This window comes from Aquarana catesbeiana, linkage group LG04 (assembly GCF_042186555.1).
Source record: "Aquarana catesbeiana isolate 2022-GZ linkage group LG04, ASM4218655v1, whole genome shotgun sequence".
Taxonomy (NCBI): Eukaryota; Metazoa; Chordata; class Amphibia; order Anura; family Ranidae; genus Aquarana; species Aquarana catesbeiana.
Genome location: NC_133327.1, coordinates 52,828,222 through 52,850,773, shown reverse-complemented (window position 1 = coordinate 52,850,773; position 22,552 = coordinate 52,828,222). Strand labels below are relative to the sequence as shown.

The following is a 22,552-nucleotide window of genomic DNA, read 5'->3' as shown; positions in this document are numbered from 1 at the left end:
CCTCCAAGACCTACACTCCGTAGCGCAGGATATAAAAAACACCCTCACGGCAGCTCTAACAGCGGCAATCACGGATCTCAAGATCGACATTCAAGCGATTGCAGGCAGAGTCCAGGAAGTGGAGAAGACGACCACGACCCACTCTACAGTGCTCCGCCGTACATGCCAGGCCCTGGATACACACACCCTACAACTGCGAGATATGAATCGACACTTGGAGGATTTGGACAATCGCGGCAGGCGCCACAATTTGCGGGTGAGAGGCCTGCCGGAATCGATTGAGGCTGACAGGCTCCAAGCAGAGATATCCAGCTTCTTTAACAGTCTCCTGGATAAACCACCAACCACCCCCATAGGTATGGAACGCATACACCGCGCCCTACGCCCACGGGGGAGAGAAGCTGACCCGCCTAGGGATGTGATTTGTCATATTATTGACTACCATCTGAAGGAAGAACTGCTTCGTAAGGCCCGTTTGGCTACAAAGCTCTCACACAATGGCGCCGACATACGCATTTTTCAAGATCTCTCCACAATAACACTACAGCGCCGGAGAGAACTGCGCCCCCTGCTGGAAGTACTTCGTTCCAAGGACATCGCATATAGGTGGAAATTTCCCTTCGGGTTGTCAGCATCCTACCAGGGCCGCACTGCACTGCTCAGAGTGCCGGAAGATTTACGCTATTTCTGCGAAACCCTTGACATACCGTTCACGGATGTCCCCGAATGGTATGCGGAATTCCGCCCTCCGGCCTCCAGAAGACTCCCGCCTGACAGTGAACCAATGGACACTCAGCCGCACCGCTACAGACGGCAGCGATCCCCATCCGAAACAGGACAACGACTCCATGGACCTGGTACTACCAGGGGCCCCAGCCCGCTAGACACACCGCAGACCAGACGAGCACGCCGGGACCGCTGATCAACGAAGATGGATCGCATGACACACGGAGTCTCTATTCGCTATCTGTCTTTTGTCTCACGGGTTACAGTGAGTTCCGTTCCAGTTTGTTTTTTTTTTTTTTGTTTTTTTTTTCTTTTCTCCTTCTCTGGTTTATGTTACGTTTTGACCGCGCCAGCCGCTAACCGCCAAGCCCCCTGCAGTCCTAACTGTCGGCTCAAGACCTAACCAATCCGCTCGAAACGTCACCCTATGAGTGAGAACACTGAAACCACAGGGACTGCTGATGTAGAGAAGAATCAGGAACCCCGGATCAACACTATCTTCAACATAGGAAGAAACCAAGATCACACAAGATATGACATTTTAGATCACACGGCTTTGGTCACTCTCGCCAGCTATGTGCTCACAGTCACAGTATCCTTTCCGCCTCTGATCCCTTACTCACACGCACTTTGATCGGAGAGTGAGGGAGAACGGGTAGCTCTAAGAGCCAACTGAAACGTAAAAGCTCTCGTGCTAACACTAACCTTTTAATGTCTTACGCTAACCATTAATGCTTAATATCTCTAGTCTGGAATTGAATGGACAAGAATGGAGGGGGTGATGGTTCGCGGGAATGATATAAATGATCTCCTACATGATATTGCCAAATTTACACAATATAAGACCGATGCTTCATACACGAATTTATGTGCAATTTAATACAAGTTTGATCAGATTAATCTGGGATATTGCCCGATGCGTGGCACACGGTTATCTTGAACATTGATTACACTACCACTCCTCGGTCAAACATTACCCCGGCTACACCACTTGCAGCATGCAGGTGGGGGAGATTCGGTTCCCGCAAGTCATCACCTCCTATGCGGTATGGATGATACTTAGAATGTATGATGTGAAAGGCTTAGGTTTTGGTACCAACTTTTAAAAGCGATGAGCACATAATTGGTAGATCAGCATGCACATAAATTTATCCTATGCTCATGGGTGGAGGGGAGGGCCCCGGAGGCATCATGCTACCTACAACACACACTAATATACTGCTCTGTTCAAGTAATGAAGCAGGTTGCGCCAATCTAGACTAACCCTGGTTGCATTAAAACGTGACAAACAGGGTTCTTATTAACTTGGAAAATATCTCCACTAAACGCCAATCTACACAGATGGTTGAGGGGCTTGGTGACCTCGGCGTCCCATCTCATCATACCCAGCATAGGGTATGCTCAATGACGCATGCACTATTGACCTGTGGCGTGGGGGCATGGTGTCTCTACGGGCCCCTACTCTATTCATGGCCACGTAAGATTTGAAACTCCACCCAGTATATAGAGGTTACGGAAGGTACTACACATCTAGACGTATCCTAGACATGACTGAGGGAAGGCCCATGTTCCCTCTTGATTAGAATTCCCGGTCTCCTACCCTCCAGCTGGTGACACAGCAGCTAGCCGCGACTTGTCATGGAAGACACGCACATCTCACTGCTACCGGTTAAACCAAAACATAGAGCTTAAACATACACGCCCAACATCGGGGGCAGTAGCCAACGCAATACACAATTGTTGGATCAAGGATGATAGCATGATAGGTTGGAGTCTCCACGGTTATGAGCCGTATTTGACTTTAATCCAGCACCGATGGTCATTTTTAAGAAGTGTTTATGATTCCTGCCGATTTATGATAATCAAAACCTTAGTAACACTTACGAAACATACACTAGATTATTCTTGCCTAGACGGTACCCTGAATAGAGACTATCACGGACCAGGGACATAAGAATCAAAACCTCAGACGACACTCTTCCTCAGACATACAGGTAATTCCTCACAAATGTTTGGCACGCCTTTGTAACTAAACGAGCACCTCGGCGCCCATTAGTTATTACTCCTCATATATATTCATACATTACCCAGGTTCCCCTCTCCACTAGTTTACCATAATTTTACACCTCCCACATAGGCTTGTTCCACCTCCCTGTCAAGCGGGTAGCCTCTCCTATTCGAAAACACACCCCTTCATTCCGACGTCAGTCGCTCCTCACTTCAGTGGCGCCCATAAGCACTTAAGCTGATATATATCTCAGATCTCATTACACGCCACAGACTCACTCCGGTTCTACCTAACCTTAGGTAGTTTGTCCCTACGGACCAGCGAGCAGGATCTCGCTGATCACCGGAAACGACCACACCCATAAACGAAGTCACCCGACTGTTCACTCCCACTTACGCACTGCACTCTAACATAATAGTATTGTATCCTCAGATCCCCATACATCTTCTAAACACCCGGATAATTTTCGAAACCCCCTCCAGAGCCACAAATTCTCTGACACCTCTGTCTAATCCCCTCTACAACTCTTTTCTCGTCCCCCTCCGACAGAGACGCTCAGGTATAAGGACTCTTCACGCTATCCTTACTCAGCTCATCCACAGTTCAAACCCGCCAGCAATATGCAGCACACACCATCACCCAACAACAAATCAATCAAAATAATATCTCTAAATGCAAGGGGACTTAACATCCCTGAAAAACGCTCTCAGTTGCTACTTTCCATGCATAAAAATAAAGCGGACATTGTCTTTCTCCAGGAGACACACTTTAGAACAAGCTCCATCCCCAAACTCTCCAACTATCGATTCCCAACTTCCATACACGCATCTAACAACTCTACAAAATCGAAAGGAGTCTCCCTCTTATTTGCTAAAAACTGCCCGTTTCACGTTACAGACACATGCATAGACTCAGAAGCGCGATATCTTTTTGTCAAGGGCACACTACACGGCAAAAGAATAACCCTAGCTAACATATATGCACCCAACACGAAACAAGTACCCTTCTTCAGGTCCACCTTAAGAAAACTCACTTTGTTCCAAGACGGCATTCTCATATTAGGAGGAGACTTCAACGTCCCGCTAAATCCACTACACGATACTTCAACCGGTTCATCCAGCTTACCATATAGCGCACTACGCGCAATTAAATCACAATTGACAGAATTATCACTTCACGACTCCTGGCGCACTCTCCACCCGAACGAGAAGGATTTCACTTTTTTCTCGACTCCACACAACAGATACTCCCGATTAGATTACCTATTTATTTCACAAAGAGACCTGCCAATGATAACGACGACCACCATAGACCCCATGTATCTCTCCGACCATCACCCTATTTCCATGATGCTAGCTTTCTCACACACTCAGCCCAGACACCATATTTGGCGTCTGGACCCCTCGCTTCTCACGGACACAGCAACCATGACAGCCATACAACAACGCCTCCTGCTTTACTTTAAAGAAAATGACTCCCCGGAAATCTCCCCTATGATGAGATGGGAAGCGCATAAAAGCACCATTCGAGGAGAATTAATTGCGCTTTCAGCAAAACGTAGGAAGGACAGACAGACACACATAAATACCTTGACCTCACGAATACAAGCCTTAGAAGCAGCACACAAATCATCCATGGCAGTGACGTCTCTCCCGGAATTGCTCCAAGCTAGATCCGAGCTTTTAGAAGCTCTTAACAAACAAACAAAACGCAATTATATACTTTCCCAAAAAATATTCTATGAGTATGGCAACAAATCTGGCAAAATCTTGGCCAGAGCTCTACATGCCAAAAAAGCAAACACAACAATCCACTCAATAACGGATCCTACCGGGAATAGACTAGTTTCCAATGATCAAATAGCCGGACAATTTGTTAATTATTACTCCCAGCTTTACAACCTGCATCCCCACGACACACAGAAGGTTGACAACCACAGACGAAAAGCCATCCAGGACTTTCTCTCAAATTACTGCCCTCAACACATACCTATTGATGAAGCAAACAATCTAGAAAGACCCATAACCCCAGCTGAACTGGATGTGGTTTTAAAACAATTGAAACCTGGGAAGAGCCCTGGCCCAGATGGTTTAACGACCGGATATTACCAAACCTACATTGACATACTCAAACCACATTTCCTGCAGGCATTTAATTCCGTCTCCTCAGGTAATCCCCCACCTAGAGACCTACTTGCGGCACATGTATCGGTGATACCTAAACCCAACAAAGATGCGTCTATGGTAGCGAACTATCGACCTATATCCTTATTGAATGTCGATCTAAAAATATACGCCAAGATACTAGCCAATCGTCTCTTACCTCTCCTACCCAACCTTATCTCATTGGACCAGGTTGGTTTTATACCGGGCAGAGAGGCTAGAGACAACACTATTAAGGCCATCAACATACACAAATGGTTAACTTCACAACAACAGCAAGGATTCTTCTTGTCACTTGACGCGGAGAAGGCATTCGACAGGGTTGCGTGGGATTATATGGAGGAGGTACTCAAAAAGATCGGTATACGAGAACGTATGCTACAATTTATATTAGCCCTCTACGCCTCCCCCACCGCACAGGTCCGTGTTAATGGACACCTGTCGAATGCCTTCTCCATGTCAAACGGGACACGTCAGGGATGCCCGCTTTCCCCGTTGATATTCATCCTTACCCTAGAACCACTCCTTCAACGCCTCAGAGCCAACTCGGATATCAAAGGAGTATCCATATCAGGGACTACATACAAGCTATCCGCATTCGCAGACGACATCCTTCTGTTTCTGACTGAACCCCACATTTCTCTACCTAACTTACTTAAAGACCTTAATACATTCAATCTCCTGACCAACCTACAAATTAACTTTAAAAAATCAGAAGCCCTGAACGTTTCTTTACAAACAGTGACCCTTGAAACATGTCAGTCTAATTTCCCCTTCAAGTGGACTCGTGAGGCGATCACCTACCTCGGGATACGTATACCAACACGCCTTTCTGACCTGTATATTAAAAACTACTTACCAATCCTCCAACAAATTCAAAAAGATCTTAAGTCCTGGTCAACGGGACTCTTTTCCTGGTTTGGGAGAACAGCAATACTTAAAATGAACATCCTCCCAAGAGTATTATATGTCATGCAAACAGTCCCTATACGATTACCAAAAGCCTTTTACGCTTCATACCGCAGGGCTTGCAACGAGTTTATTTGGGGAACAAACCGCCCCAGGCTTAGCTTCGAAAGACTGTCCCTGCCCAAGTTAAAAGGAGGATTGGCCCTCCCAGACATTGCAAAATACCACCAAGCATGCCAACTGTCCAGAATAGTTGACTGGTCTGTCCACTCCCACACTAAAGCCTGGACGCAAATTGAAAATGAATTCTCATTGACCCCCGTTAAATCACTACCCTGGACGCCCACAAGACGGATTCCCCAGACATGCTCACAACATCCTTTAATTTCCTCCACACTTCAATCATTCAAATCAATGTGCCAAAAACACCACATTTCATCCAACCCAAGCCCCTTAACACCAATCCGAAATAATGCAGACTTTCCACCGGGTTTACACTCCACATTTCTCAAGGGATACTGGCCCCAAGACGACATACGCGCAAAACACTTCTTCTCAGGAAATACCTTCCAAGCAATCACAAACCTACCCGCACACGTGTCTGGAAAACCCTTCCCGTCTTGGATATATAACCAAATCAGACACTTTCTTGCCCACCCCCCCAAAAATACGGATTACTCTAGACAGCTCACTCCCTTTGAAGTGCTATGCTCCCAGACAGAACCGCAGAGACATGTAATCTCAGAATTATATGCTCTCCTTTTCTCGGAACACACACCTAAATCCAACATAGCCACACGTGCCTGGGAAAAAGACTTAGACTTAGATCTTTCAGACCAAGAATGGGAAAACATCTACTCCTATATACACAAAGGTACGATTAATGTGTCAGCACAAGAAAACGGATTTAAGATCTTTTCTAGGTGGTACAAAACCCCCCTTAAACTACACAAAATGTCCCCCTCCATACCTCCGACGTGCTGGAGATGCTCAGAGGCAGAGGGTTCCATGGTCCATTTATGGTGGTCATGCCCACTTATTCAACCCTTCTGGAAAGAAGTCCAACGTATCACTACTAACATAACCACCTATCCAATTGAATATTCCCCTGCCCAAATGTTATTGCACCACTCCTCTATATCGAAAAAAGACTACCATCGCTCACTAGCACTACATATGTTAAATGCAGCCAAAATGTGCATCCCACCTCTCTGGAAATCTACTAAACCCCCGACTATTCCAGACTGGCTCAAGCGTATATCTAAAATAGCCGAAATGGAGGAACTGATCCACCAAGCCAAAGATACGTCCCCCAAATTCAGAACTATTTGGTCTTGCTGGCAACATTTCCAAACGACACCTGAATATAAGGATCTCCTGTCCTAAGAACTTACAACAATGCCTGGGACTCTGTCGGAGGAGGACTCCTAACACTCCTTTTCACTACACTTAAGACCTTCTCTTTCTTTTCATATCTTACATACACATACACTCTCCCTCCCATTGTATAGTTCACCCTACTTCATGTCTTCATGCTTAAAGCTTAGGACCCTTCTTACAGACCACCGAGTCACATTGCATACCATTACCTTACCCAAACCCTTCCTCACCTACTTCATACTCTGCTCCTCCCAACCTCCCTACCCCATCATGACAGGACTAATACCCCTGCTTCCCCAACTAAGATTAGGATTGCTTGTGGTCCGATGACCGCAATCCTATCACAAGCCAACAACCCAGAGGCAGATTACACGACAAAGCAATTCTGCACACGAAGAGGTATCCAGGAAGCTACTCTACAAACTGACAATTTGATAGTAATAAGGAGCGGACCCATGATTATATTCACACACGCTTGACAGATCTAAGCCGTTATCAATGCCCTTCTTAAGCTTCCGTTCTTAAGATAAGAGATAACTTACGTCCCACTCGATGGATCCAATTACACATTGCCCAAGTTCATCATTCGAATAATAAGAGGATATCTCTTGGTCCCCAATAGAACACATTTTCATAGATATGCCTCTGGGCACAGACCCGCATGTCTCTTTGTTTATAACTGATGTTTGGTTGTTCATTGTTTTATCATACATAAAAATGTATTATGTATCGTTCTTTCTGTATTTGCTCACAAAGCTGAATTGGATGTATTGTATTGAATGAGATGTTTTCTGTATCACATCTTTTACAACATCACAATCTTATGTATATGCCTGATGTTATGATGCTGTATAACTTGACTTTTCAAAGACAATAAACATGATTCTGCAAAAAAAAAAAAAGATATGTAAGGGTCCAATTAGGGTGGGTAAGACAGAACACGAAAGACACATAGCGGAGGAGAGCAAAAAAATACCAAAAAATTCTTTAAGTATATAAACAGTAAAAAAGGGAGGACAGACCATATTGGCCCCATAAAGAATGGGGAAGGATGGGGACAAAGGATGGGGAGATGGCAAAGTTATTGAATTTATTCTTCTCTTCAGTCTTCACGAGGGAATCGGGGGGCTTCAGTAACCAAAACTGCAGTGTTTGTTCTCATGACACATCACAGGAAGCACCCTCATGGGTAACAGAGGACAGAATTAAAAATAGACTTGGGAAGCTTAACATTAATAAATCACCAGAACCAGATGGCTTGTACCCGAGGGTACTTAGGGAACTCAGTCAAGTAATTGCCAGACTATTGTTCTTAATTTTTACTGACAGTCTGCTGACTGGAATGGTACCAGCTGATTGGAGAAAAGCCAATGTAGCACCAGTATTTTTAAAAAAGCCAAAATACATCCCTGGGAATTACAGACCAGTTAGCCTAACATCAATAGTATACAAGCTCTTGGAGGGGATGATAAGGGACTATATACAAGATTTTAGTAATGAAAGTAATGTATCATTAGCAGTAATCAGCATGGATTCATGAAGAATCATTCTTGCTAAACCAATCTATTAGCCTACTATGAGGAGGTGAGCTGCCATCTAGATAAAGGAAGGCCCATAGATGTGGTGTATCTGGATTTTGCAAAAGCATTTGACACAGTTCCCCATAAACGTTTACTGTACAAAGTAAGGTCCGTTGGCATGGACCATAGGGTGAGTTCCCCATAAACGTTTACTGTATAAAGTAAGGTCTGTTGGCATGGACCATAGGGTGAGTACATGGATTGAAAACTGGCTACAAGGGCGAGTTCAGAGGGTGGTGATAAATGGTACTCGGAATGGTCAAGGGTGGGTAGTGGGGTCCCCCCGGGTTCTGTGCTGGGACCAATCCTGTTTAATTTGTTCATAAACGACCTGGAGGATGGGGTAAACAGCTCAATCTCTGTATTTGCGGACGATACTAAGCTAAGCAGGGCAATAACTTCTCCGCAGGATGTGGAAACCTTGCAAGAATATCTGAACAAATTAATGGGGTGGGCAACTACATGGCAAATGAGGTTTAATGTAGAAAATTGTAAAATAATGCATTTTGGTGGCAAAAATATGAATGCAATCTACTGACTAGGGGGGGTGAACCTCTGGGGGAATCTAGGATGGAAAAGGATCTGGGGGTCCTAGTAGATGATAGGCTCAGCAATAGCATGCAATGCCAAGCTGCTGCTAACAAAGCAAACAGAATATTGGCATGCATTAAAAAGGAGATTAACTCCAGAGATAAAGCGATAATTCTCCTACTCTACAAGACACTGGTCTGGCCTCACCTAGAGTATGCTGTCCAGTTCTGGGCACCAGTCCTCAGGAATGATGTACTGGAAATGGAGTGAGTACAAAGAAGGGCAACAAAGCTAATAAAGGGCCTGGAGGATATTAGAAAGGTTTCAAGCACTGAACTTATTCTCTCTGGAGAAGAGACGCTTGAGAAGGGATATGATTTCAATTTACAAATACCATACTGGTGACCCCACAATAGGGATAAAACTTTTGGGGGGAAGAGAGTTTAATAAGACACGTGGCCACTCACTAAAATGAGAAGAAAAGAGGTTTAACCTTAAACTACGTAGAGGGTTCTTTATTTTAAGAGCGGCAAGGATGTGGAATTCCCTTCCACAGGCGGTGGTTTCAGCGGGGGGCATCAATAGTTTCAAAAAACTATTAGCACCTGAATGACCGCAACACACAGGGATATACAATGTAATACTGACATATAATCACACACATAGGTTGGACTTGATGGACTTTCTTCAACCTCACCTACTATGTAACAATGTAACTATGTATACAAAAAAAATAAATTGTGTCTACGTGTTTGCCAGCCCATTGAAATAAAAAGACTGCCCTAGACGAGCAATGCAGAAAAGTAGGTGTGCTTAGACGCACCCTTATGGTGTTACCAGCCCTTACTCCAAAAAAAATGTATTTCTTTGTTTCTGTTGGAGATTTTTTCCCCTTAACTTCATGTCTGGTGAAACTGAAACCAGCAGAACAGGAAGTAAAGGAAAATCGTTCTAATGCAGACTGGATAGCGGTAAATCCAACCTAAAGAAAGTCTTGGCTACTCAGAAACTTTAACTGTTTTGCTGTAAAAAATGTTGTTTACAGAGTTCAAAAGCTGAAGGTCAGAAGAGCATTTCCATTAGTTGTTCAATTAGCTCAGTCTGCTTGAGAACAATTTTTTTGATATACAGGAAGGAAACTCTACAAAAGTGTATATGAAGCAGTCATCATTATAAGGAAAGAAAAGGACAGCAGCCTGGATGTAGATGTAACCGCAGTGACCCCCTGTTCATACTTCGCTGGGAAATTACATAAAATGTGACTGCCGTATTAAAAATGTTCCAATGTGTAAGAAAATATGCACTCGCTGTTCCCCAGCCCAGCTCATTAGATAACAGTGTAATGACTTTACTGTCCTCGCCAAGAGAAATGAAGGGCATAATACCGCCACAGATCAAACAATGACCCCAACACAGCAGATAAAACAAATATGTGAAGGAAAAACGCCTTATAAGCCCTGGCAGAGATTGTATTATTACCAGGACAATGGTACGGGGGAGCCAAATCCTTCATATCACACTACATTAATACAGAGAATTAAAGAGGTCTGGAATCTTTATAAATGTTTTTTTCTTTAACCACTTGCCGACCAGGCCATAGCCGAATGATGGCTACAGCGCGACCAGCTAATTCTGGGAGGTCGTACAATGGCGTCCTCCCGGGAAAAGCTTCTCGCACGCCCCCTGGGGCGCACATCCAGCAGTGTCCATGACCGTTGGGTTCTCGGAACTCGGCGCGTCACGGATAGGGGTAAAGGGCCAATCCCAGCAGCCCTTTACCACGTGATCGCTCCGTCCAATGATGGAGCGATCACTGTCAACAAACCGGCATCATGTCCAGCTCTTCTCCAGGGAGAAGCTGCAGCGTGAGGCTGCTTGAGTTTTTTTTTTCTATATTCCAAGTGCCCAGCACTTCCCCAGCAGTGCCACATCAATGCCACATCTGTGCCCAAGCAGTGCCATATCCTGCTGTGCCTGGACTGCACCGCTCAACTGCTAATTTTGTCTAGGGGTGTGGAGAAAGCTTATACTCACCCAATCCTTAATTTCACTGGAAAACTGTGCTCCCCCACGGTCCAGTGGTGCACAGTTCCTGGTCTATGAAGTCTGCTCTGGGCCACTGGAGCATTGGGGACGCCGGACTGGTCTTGTGCTGGGAGGATCAGAGGATTAGGTAGGTGAATCTCCTTTCTCCTCTCCCCTAGACAAAAACAAGCACTTAACCCATGCAGTGTGAGCCCAGCCCCACTGCATGGGAATTTTTTTTTTTGACTGGAGTTGGGCTTTAACACCTGCACCTGTGCCAATCTGTGTCCTTACATTCCTGTTGGCAGTTCTAGGGAAGCTGGACTGGAGGAGCAACACCCCTGAAGAGGGGTCATCAACTTGGTCTCCACAAGGTACATAACAGCTATCTACACAAGTCCTTGTGGACTCCTTGGATAGTGTTTCACAGCAACTATAAATACAGACTTGTGAGTTCGATGTGTAGATCTGTCGTTGATCCAACCCATGTGAGACCTGTTTGTGCTCTGCAGTGTGTTCATATAGAACCTTTGGTTCTTTTTTACATCTACTTGGCCAAATCCTATGCAGACCTGTGCCTGATCTAGCCTATGGGAAACCTGTCGATGATTGGCAGTGTGTTTACAGAAAATCTTAGAAAACTCTCTTTTACATGCACTCTAACTCATCTACTTGGCCACTTCCTGTGCAGACCTAGCCCCATTCCAACCCATGGGAGACCTGTCGATGGTCTGCAGTGTGTTTACATAGAACCTTAGAAAGCTCTCTTATACATCTATTCTTATCCATCTATTTGGCCAATGGCCACATCCTGTGCAGACATGTCCCTGATCCAACCCACTGGAGCCCTGTAAATGGTCGGTAGTGTGCTGACATAGAACTTTGGGAAGCTCTTTTATACATCTACTTGGTCACATCCTGTACATACATAAAACACAACAATCTTTTATACCTTTTGAATATCGTTCATGATACAATAGAGTGTGGTCTCAGCATATTTTTAATCTAACACATACCAATATTTAATTGTGTCAGCACAATGATGTCTTGCAGTTGCAATGTTTACTTATTAGCTCTACCACCATGGTTAATAGATATTGATCTACTCCTAAGACATACAATAAAGAAACATCAAAGAAAAGCCATCTAAGCAAAGATCATCAACTCAGTCCCCACCAGGTAGGTACTGCCCATCTACATGAGCTCTTATTGAATACATGGCTGGTATTCTGCAGCAAAAAAAAAAAAAAAATACAGACTTGTAAGTGATTGTGCAGATCTGTCATTGATCCAACTCATAGGGGACCTGTTTATGGTCTGCAGTGTTTACACAGAGCCTAGCTCTCTATACATCTACTTGGCCACATCCTGTACATATATAAAACACAAGAAGATTTTATCCTCTTGGGTATTGTCATCTATTGTTCAAGATACAATAGAGTGTGGTCTCAGCATGTTTTTAATGTGCCACATTCCAGTATTTACTTGTGTCAGCACAATGTTGTCTTACTGCATTAAAGTTTACTGATGATCTCCACCACCGTGGTTTATTGACATTGATCTTCTCCATACTAAGAGATTTACAAGCCATACTATGGAGAGGCGTCAATGAAAAGCCACCTAAGCACACCTTTAGGTTATATATATCCTTGAGTGTTTTTGAAAAAATGTAGGACCTAGTCTGTGCAAACCTGGTTGCAAATACTATACAGTTCTATTAATTTTCAAAATGTACTCACTACGCTTTGACAGGCACATAATAGTTAAACTAGGAAGCCTATTTATAATGATCACCTACAATTATCGCTTTTTTGTTAAGCTATAATTTGCCGGATTTTCTTCTTACACAAGCTGTACTTCCTCTATGACAATCAGAAAATTCTGATGCTTCTTCAAATGCACAAAGGATACCTGTGGCATCTGCAAAAGCACAAAGTAGTTTGAAAGCTAAGTGCCAGATAAAAACATAAATGTTTCCTAAACGCCACACACTGTTCTTATAGAGACATGGTCATCTTGACATGTCGATGTAGGATGACAATATCCATATAAATGCCCCCCCCCAAACTCTTATAAATACTTTGGCATCTTCCTACTGTTCCTGCCTCCATTGCAACCAACACTAAAATCCCTAGTGTTCGCTGGGGTCAGATGCTAAGTGAGCAGTGACATCATGTCTATGGTGAGTCAAACGACTGGCTGCTAGGCTCCAGCATTGTCACTGGGTAGGAAATCACATGCTTCCCCATTACCGGAGACACTGTCTTCAATGTGGGCAGGAGCTGTGGGGAGTGCTGGTAAGTGACTATTAAGAATTCCAGGGACACTGTCAGTTTGCCCCCCAGCCACACGACTCAGATTCAGCTATAATATATGATTCATATGTAGACAAACCCAGGTTTTCACCACCTGGCCTGCACAAGGACTGAAGTAGTGTACATCAACTAGGGATCTGACATTCTCTGAAATTGTTCAGACTTTGGGCCCGACCATTGAGAATAACCAACGGCTTGGTCATGTACCAATGACTTCAGAAGACACTCTAGCAGCCTTGTTGAACCTTTATACCCAGGAAGAACCCTTACAGATAATTTCTAGGTCTTGGGAAATCTCTACTAAAACCAATTCACTGGTGGTAAGTGGGGAAAAATTCCTCTTACTTTGGGGATCAGAGGGAAGAATGCCATTCTGACGGTGGTGGTCAGACTCATGCAGCCTCTGGCGCAACCCTAGGGTTCCACAGAACCCTTGTTGAGAATGGCTGCTCTAGAGTGTAAGGGCTAGTTTACACTTGCTTCAAAACATGACAGGCTTTGTTAAAGCTCTCCGAACGCCAGTCAAAGCCCCATCACTAAATAAAATGGTTAGCTTACAATCCTGTTTACACCCTGCTTTTGCTTTGCTTCGCTTCGGGTTTGGTTCAAAAATTATACCCCATGTCCCTTTAGTGGTGCTTCAAAGCATCTTCGAAGCCTCCATAGAAGTCAATGGCAAAGCTCGCTTGATGCACCTGCAGCTTTTGAGAGGCTTTAATTCAACTTTAGCTTTGCTTTGTTTTGGAGAAAATGCAGGTATGAGATATCCCCACACACACAGGGCATCTGCCAAGCTTCAACAAAGCTTCAAAAAAGCATCATCGAAGCACCACTGAAGCATCACTGAAGCTTCTTCAGAGCACCACCGAAGCATCATTGAGGCTTCATCAAAGCACCAGCAAAGCATCAAAAACACATAAAAGCATGTTGAAGCGGTGGGCGCTTTAATGTGTGTTAAAGCCGAAGCAAGTGTAAATGAGCCCTTAGGTTCCATACATACGGATCTAGCCTGGGTATGTTGGGCAGCGATATATTGGATTTGTCTGCTTTTACGTTCTGACCTTCAATTGAAAAATGTAATGAAGGGGGGGGGTCATACATTTAATCTCAATTAGAGCTATAGCCAAAGCTCCTTTTTCTCATTTAAAGCCCTATTGCAGAAATTTCCTCCATGTCCTGTTCCAGAGACATGGAATAAAGTGAGTGTAAATCTTTACAAAGTAAGGGGAATCTCCTCTTAGATAAGTGTCCCTATAGGTAAAATGTCTCCTTACCAATTTCCCACTGTATCCAAAACTGAAAAAAGGCTATGGCTAAAGGTGACTTTTGAATGCTAAAGCAAACAGCCAAAAGTTCTGGACAAAATAAAATACAAGGCAAAAAGGACAAACCCACTCATCTTTAGAAAATAATAATCCAAAATCATATGCATGTTATAGATCAGCCTTTCTCAACCCTTTTACCATAGGAAACCCTTTCAATAATATTCAGATTCTGTGGACCCCATGCTAAAAAAAAATTATATACAAATTGTGGTATGTAAGCCACACCATATTGGTGGTTAATGAAAGGTGGTCCCCTTACACTAGTGATCAGTGGAAAGAATGTTCCTTGGATTGATGGTCAGTCAGAAGTGAGAAGAATGCCCTCCTCCAGGGGCAGCTAACATGATCATTGGTGCCAGCAGTTTCTTTACTAACAAAAGAGAGGACGAGCTCCACTGGTCCTATGCTGTCAGCTCTGCCAAGTGGGATTGGTGACAGAACTATGCAGGCAAAATCAGGTGGGAGTTTATTCTACCACTGCTCAAGGAACCCCTAGCAATCTCTGGAACATTCCTATTTGAGAAAGGCTGATGTAGATAATTAATAATCTTCAAGATAATATCTACATGCATAGCACAAAATCCTGCAAAGAAATACTTAGACACAACAGGTTTTTTTTTCTGGCGAAAGTATCTGGGCACTGTATGATCTCAGCTCAGAATAGAAAAGGGTTCATTTTGTGTTATGGAAGACTTCACGTTTTTGAGTTAGGGTAAGATTTCGGGAGCTATTTATAAAGGATGCAATGGGGAATTTTCCCAGTAAATCCTTTATTGAGAGTCAGTCATCCTGAATTCCACAGTTACATTCACTCTATTTACAATAGGATGAATGATCACCTGGCAAATGCAGCATCTGTTGAACATCCTTCAAATCTCCCCTATAGAGTACATATGAAAATAGATATAGGTTGTCAATAGTTAACTCTTTTTCTAATATAAAACATTACATAAAAAAGTGTCCTCTTCCCTCTCCTCTCCTCCCCTCCCAGAGCTAAGCAGCCAAACATGCCAAGCATGTGGGATGATATCCTCATAGCAAGGGACCCTGCTATGTTAACACCAGTTCGTATGTCCTTCATAATTGGATGGGTATGCTTTAAAAGTAGTTGCCCAATAGATATGAGTGCCTTCCACAAAACACAGCTGCCTGAAGCTCCAGCAAGTGGCAGGGAAGGGGGCCTTATCTACTCAAGAGGGCAAGTAGATGGTTGCCCCTTCATGTTGAACTGGTTTTAGGGACCCCTCGACCATTAATCACTATGAATGCAGATAAGAAGGTTAAACATAAATACACACCCCATGCATATTTTAAAAACCCATATTAATCTAGTTTAAACTAAAGCTTCCAGCAATCTCCGAAGATATCCCATGACACCCGATCTAGCAGTGGTAGGTCAGGGGAAGAAAGAATAGGGTCCCCCCTTCCTTAATGATCAAAATCCATTTGAGCACAACGGAAGTTCCTGCCACTGTCATGGTAAGCACCCACCTCTGTGGAAGGAGTACCCTGCGACATCACTGCCCATCTTGGACTAATACCAAATATGTGTATTTTCCAGCACTTTCCATAGACACATAGGAAGCAAATATCCCAAGTGTCGAACATCCAGCAAAACCCAACAATGGAGCAAAACGCATTGGAGGGCATGGCCTGGACAGAGCTTGGCCTGAGGTTGCTTTTGCTATAGACATTATTAGGTTTTCCTGGATGTGCGGCACTTGAGATCTTTTCTTATTACATGTTTACACATTGAAACAAGCTCTTCCCGAGGTTAAACTCTTTAGCGTGAGTCACCGGACTTGGACAGATAAGGGGCCTGGAGCGCCACCCCTAATCTATGATTTTAGACAATTGTTGCATGTTCAGTAGAAAATGTAATGATTCAACAGCTAAAATCAGGCAAACATTAGTAAAAATAAGTCAATGTCATATCAATGCTCAGGGGAGATAACATTCATCCTTTTGTTACAGAAGATGAATGTTACAATCAAGACCTTTTCCTATTGAAGAATAGATATTGATGGATCTCTGGAAATGTAATGACAATTAGTGTATCTTGAGCAATTTTTAACACTAATTTGACATGATACTGTAAATGTTCACCAAAGAATTCTGGGCAAATTTTGGATCAATAACAGGTAAAATCATTGATAAATATACCCCTTAGACTGAACCCACATCTTTGCATTTTTGATGGATGTGTTTTTCATTGAAATCAATGGAAATTTATTACAATGCATGCATGTCCCAACTCTGGTGGCCTCTCATCAAGATCATACAGAGCCAAGGTCTCAAATCTATAGAACAATGTACCAGTCATTAGCCCTTAGAAGTTAGGACCCCGAGCTCTGTAGGTACCATATATGACCATTTACACTTCAGCATATGCAATGCCCACTCCATAACTTCTATCATAACTTTACAGATTCATATTGATTACTTTGGGCAACACAGATAAAACATTAATTTATATTACATTTCCATTAAACTTTCCCTTTCCACATTTGCTAAATTTGTATAGATAGCGTGTCAGGACAAGTCTGATCATTGGAGGAGAGCAGGCTGAGTTCCCAGCATAGCTAGAGAACTGACCACACTGTGCTCTCATGCCTAGTGTGGTCAGTTTTTAATAGGAAAGCAGAGGGACTGGCAGGAACACCAGGGTTTTCACAAGGAAACAATACAAACAGAACAGGATTGTTTTTCATACAGTACAAGGTACAGCAGGCACATATCGGGAATGTGAAATGTTACAAACTCTTTAGGATTTATTACATGACACACAGGGGAAGATCTAACTAAGGATAATAAATAATTAACACATGCATAGTATTTCCGATCAGGTATCCCATTGTTTGCTCAATTTGATAGTGGGAGGAGCTGTGACAACAGTAATGGAGAACAACATCAGCCTTTAGGTACAGGAAATCTAAACTGGCAAACACAGCTGCACAGAACATATTACCAGTACTTTTTGAACAAACAAGAAACAAGATTAGTATACAGTATCTCACAAAAGTGAGTACACCCCTCACATTTTTGTAAATATTTTATTAGATCTTTTCATGTGACAACACTGAAGAAATGACATTTTGTTACAATGTAAAGTAGTGAGTGTACAGCTTGTATAACAGTGTAAATTTGCTGTCCCCTCAAAATAACTCAACACACAGCCATTAATGTCTAAACCGCTGGCAAGAAAAGTGAGTACACCCCTAAGTGAAAATGTCCAAATTGGGCCCAATTAGCCATTTTTCCTCCCCGGTGTCATGTGACTCATTAATGTTACAAGGTCTCATTTGTGAACGGGGAGCAGGTGTGTTAATTTGGTGTTATCGTTCTCACTCTCTCATACTGGTCACTGGAAGTTCAACATGGCACCTCATGGCAAAGAACTCTCTGAGGATCTGAAAAAAAGAATTGTTGCTCTACATAACGATGGCCTAGGCCAGGGATATGCAATTAGTGGACCTCCAGCCGTTGCAAAACTACAAGTCCCATCATGCCTCTGCCTCTGGGGGTCATGCTTGTGGCTGTCAGAGTCTTGCTATGCCTCATGGGACTTGTAGTTCTGCAACATCTGGAGGTCCGCTAATTGCATATCTCTGGCCTAGGCTATAAGAAGATTGCCAAGACCCTGAAACTGAGCTGCAGCACGGTGGCCAAGACCATACAGCGGTTTAACAGGACAGGTTCCACTCAGAACAGGCCTCGCCATGGTCGACCAACGAAGTTGAGTGCACGTGCTCAGCGTCATATCCAGAGGTTGTCTTTGGGAAATAGACATATGAGTGCTGCCAGTATTGCTGCAGAGGTTGAAGGGGTGGGTGCTCAGTCTGTCAGTGCTCAGACCATACGCCACACACTGCATCAAATTGGTCTGCATGGCTGTCGTCTCAGAAGGAAACCTCTTCTAAAGATGATGCACAACAGTTTGCTGAAGACAAGCAGACTAAGGACATGGATTACTGGAACCATGTCCTGTGGTCTGATAAGACCAAGATAAACTTATTTGGTTCAGATGGTGTCAAGCGTGTGTGGCAGCAACCGGATAAGGAGTACAAAGACAAGTGTGTCTTGCCTACATTCAAGCATGGTGGTGGGAGTGTCATGGTCTGGGGCTGCATGAGTGCTGCCGGCACTGGGGAGCTACAGTTCATTGAGGGAACCATGAATGCCAACATGTACTGTGACATACTGAAGCAGAGCATGATCCCCTTGACTCAGAGACTGGGTCGCAGGGCAGAATTCCAACATGATAATGACCCCAAACACACCTTCAAGATGATCACTGCTTTGCTAAAGAAGCTGAGGGTAAAGGTGATGGACTGGCCAAGCATGTCTCCAGACCTAAACCCTATTGAGCATCTGTGGGGCATCCTCAAATGGAAGGTGGAGGAGCACAAGGTCCCTAACATCCACCAGCTCTGTGAGGTTGTCATGGAGGAGTGGAAGAGGACTCCAGTGGCAACCTGTGAAGCTCTGGGGAACTCCATGCCCAAGAGGGTTAAGGCAGTGCTGGAAAATAATGGTGGCCACACAAAATATTGACACTTTGGGCCCAATTCGAACATTTTCACTTAGGGGTGTACTCACTTTTGTTGCCAGCGGTTTAGACATCAATAGCTGTGTGTTGAGGGGATAGCAAATTTACACTGTAATACAAGCTGTACACTCACTACTGTCACATGAAAATATATAATAAAATATTTACAAAAATGTGAGGGGTGTACTCACTTTTGTGAGATACTGTATATATTTTTTTAAAGTGTTTTCCTCTTTTTATCTTTATTTTTTCTTTTTCTTTTTAATAATTTCTTCCTGGCAGAAGCTGTCCCCACTATTTGAAAACTAGGTAATTCTCCCATCTTCCCTATGAAAGTATCATCCAGTAGACATTGCAAATGCTGTAATTGAGTGTATTGATTGGCTGGGAATGCAATCAAGAGATACTTTGCAGTTATTATTGAAGAATATAATCTCATACCTCATCAAACCTGGCCTCATCCTCACAGTTCTCCAGCACACGGGTGTAAAACGAGAGGCCTGAAACATAAGAGGAGACGTTTTATCAGAGCGTGAGAAGTCTAATGAGATAACATGGTTATTAGGTAACACCACTTAGCCTGTTATGGGTTCAGATCTGGAACAAACTGGACAACCCATATTTTGGGTCTCAAGTTCACACTACACCAAACCTCTTCGAGAGTTGTGGCTAAAGACCCCCAGTAGACATTAGATGACATCCTCCAATTTGTATTTTTTTTCACCTGGACCAGGAGATCATCTAATATCTATGGAAGTCTCATAAAATTTAAGCCCAACTCTACAAGTGTTAAATGCTCGTTTAGGTCTAGGGGACTTCTTAAATTAGATTTACTTACCTGATCCTCCACTCCTCCATGCTGCTATACCGATTCCTGCAGTGTCTTCTCCCCCATGCTCCAGTAGTCTAAGGCTCTGACATCATCAAGACCAATGGCTTGCATTGGACATGATGACACCAAGAGAGTAGGGGAGAACCCCCTACCGAGGAGCAGAGGGTCTGGTAAGTAAAAGTACTGTTATTCCCCTTTGGACTAAACAAGCAGTAACCCTTACAGTGCGGGTGTAGCCCTACCGCTAGGGATAGTTTCCAAGTTTCCCTCAGTTGGGCTTTAAATATCTATCCAATGTCAAACGTTATACCATACATGATAAACTATTCACTGCATTTGTAAAAACAGTACCTTTATTGCCCACATAAAACACATAAAAACATTTGCTAAAGCCCAATTTATGTCCATGTCCTTTATAATATTCTTCAGTGATGGCTAACCTTTCATATAAATTATATACCGCACCCTATAAATTCTCAGCATGAAGGATATTTTTCAATGTTCATTGGTAAACTGTAAATACTGGAGACCTCAAAGGGTTTTCATACTGTGAAAACTTTCCAATAATAATTCTACATTATATATACACATAGCTCCCAACTGTCCCTGATTTCGAGGGAATGTCCCTGATTTGGAACAATGTCCCTCTGTCCCTCTTTCCTCCTCATTTGTCCCTCATTTTGATCTGATCTATATAGTTGTATAGAAAATGCACTTTATCTTTCAAAAAGCGGTGCTAGACCTTTCATCTGAGTTCTCCTTTAAGGGGGTGTGGAAAGAAGTGTGTCCTATGCCTGCATACTTTTGCTGATAGGTGTCCCTCATTCCTATCTCAAAACATTGGGAGGTATGTATACATTTATCTGTAATGAATAAGATGTAAAGCAGCAAGCTTCATTCATAAGTGTTCTCCTTAGCGCACGGGAGTTTGAACATCTCTTCCAGAATAAGCACAATCCTAAAGTTCCAATATAAAGTCCACCGGGACTCTTAGTTCCTTTATATATATGAGCATTGTTTGTATATGGAATAATAAACCCACAAAGATCAATATAACAGAGTTGTCACCCCCAATGTAATGAAATATGGTATAATATTACATTTGGTCCCAGCAAATGACTGTTCACATTTATTCATTAGGCTCCACAGGTACTGTAAACTTCAGTGTTGAGGTTATGAAACACAAAAACACCCGAACTGCTTGCCAGCCAGGCCGATTCTGACATTTATTTTCTACATGTAGAAATCATCATTTTTTGCTAGAAAATTACTTGGAACCCCCAAACATTATTTCATTTTTTAAAGCAGAGGCCCTAGAGAATAAAATGGTGTGTGTTGCAATTTTTTTTTATGTCACTTGGTATTTGTGCAGCAGTTTTTCAATTTTTGGAGGGAAAAAATACATTTTAATCAAATTTAGTGCACACAAACACAATATAATAACCATTTTTTGTAAAACATAAAAGATGGTGGTACACGATGAGTAAATATATACCTAACATGTCACGCTTTAAAATTGTATACGTTTGTGGAAGGGTGCCAAACTACAGTATCTTAAAATCTCTATAGTGAATGTTTTAAAAGCCTTTACAGGTTACCATTTTAGAGTTACACAGGAGGTCTGGTGCTAGAATTATTGCTCTCACTCTGATGTTCGTGGTGATACCGCACATGTGTTGTGTGAACACCATTTACATATGCGTGGGAAACCTACGTATGCGTTTGACTTTGCACGCAAGCATGAAGGGAAATTTACATTTTTTGAATTGTATTATTTATATTATTTAAAAATAATTTTTACACTCTATCTTTATTTATTTATTTCTTAGCACTTTTATTGCAGTCACAAACAATGGACAACAACATCCCTTGTGATAGCATGGACAGTGACAGGTACTCTTTACTGAGACTCTATTAGACTCCAGATCTCTCCTCTGCCCTTAAAAGCATCTGAATAAACAGAAATCGGTTTGATCAGATTCTTTCACAAGCCAATAATGGCCTGTTATCATCTGAGCGAAACCAGAAGTGACAAAAAGCTTGTCGCTTCTAGTTTCTTATGCCATAAAGATGATCAGGGAAGTTCCGTACCTTGGTTATTTTAATGGTAAGCAGACAGAACCACCAGCTTCAGTCCCAGGCTCCCTGGAGGGATGGGAAAGCCCGTAATGGCACTGGAAGGTAATGGTAACCCTCTTCTGCCATCTCTA

At 43.0% G+C, this 22,552-nt stretch overlaps 1 protein-coding gene across 22 annotated transcripts in view; it reads right to left on the bottom strand.

Moving 5' to 3' along the window:
• The window catches only part of OTOF (otoferlin), a 500,270-nt gene that overhangs the window by 407,239 nt on the left and 70,479 nt on the right, over positions 1 to 22,552 (bottom strand). For all 22 annotated transcript variants that reach the window (XR_012243739.1, XM_073625193.1, XM_073625192.1 and 19 more), the window contains exon 2: positions 19,952 to 20,010. Coding sequence is in view for 21 of the 22 variants with exons in the window: in XM_073625193.1 (XP_073481294.1) it covers positions 19,952 to 20,010 (59 nt within the window). In the remaining variant the exon portion in view is untranslated. The remainder of the gene's footprint in view (positions 1 to 19,951; positions 20,011 to 22,552) is intronic.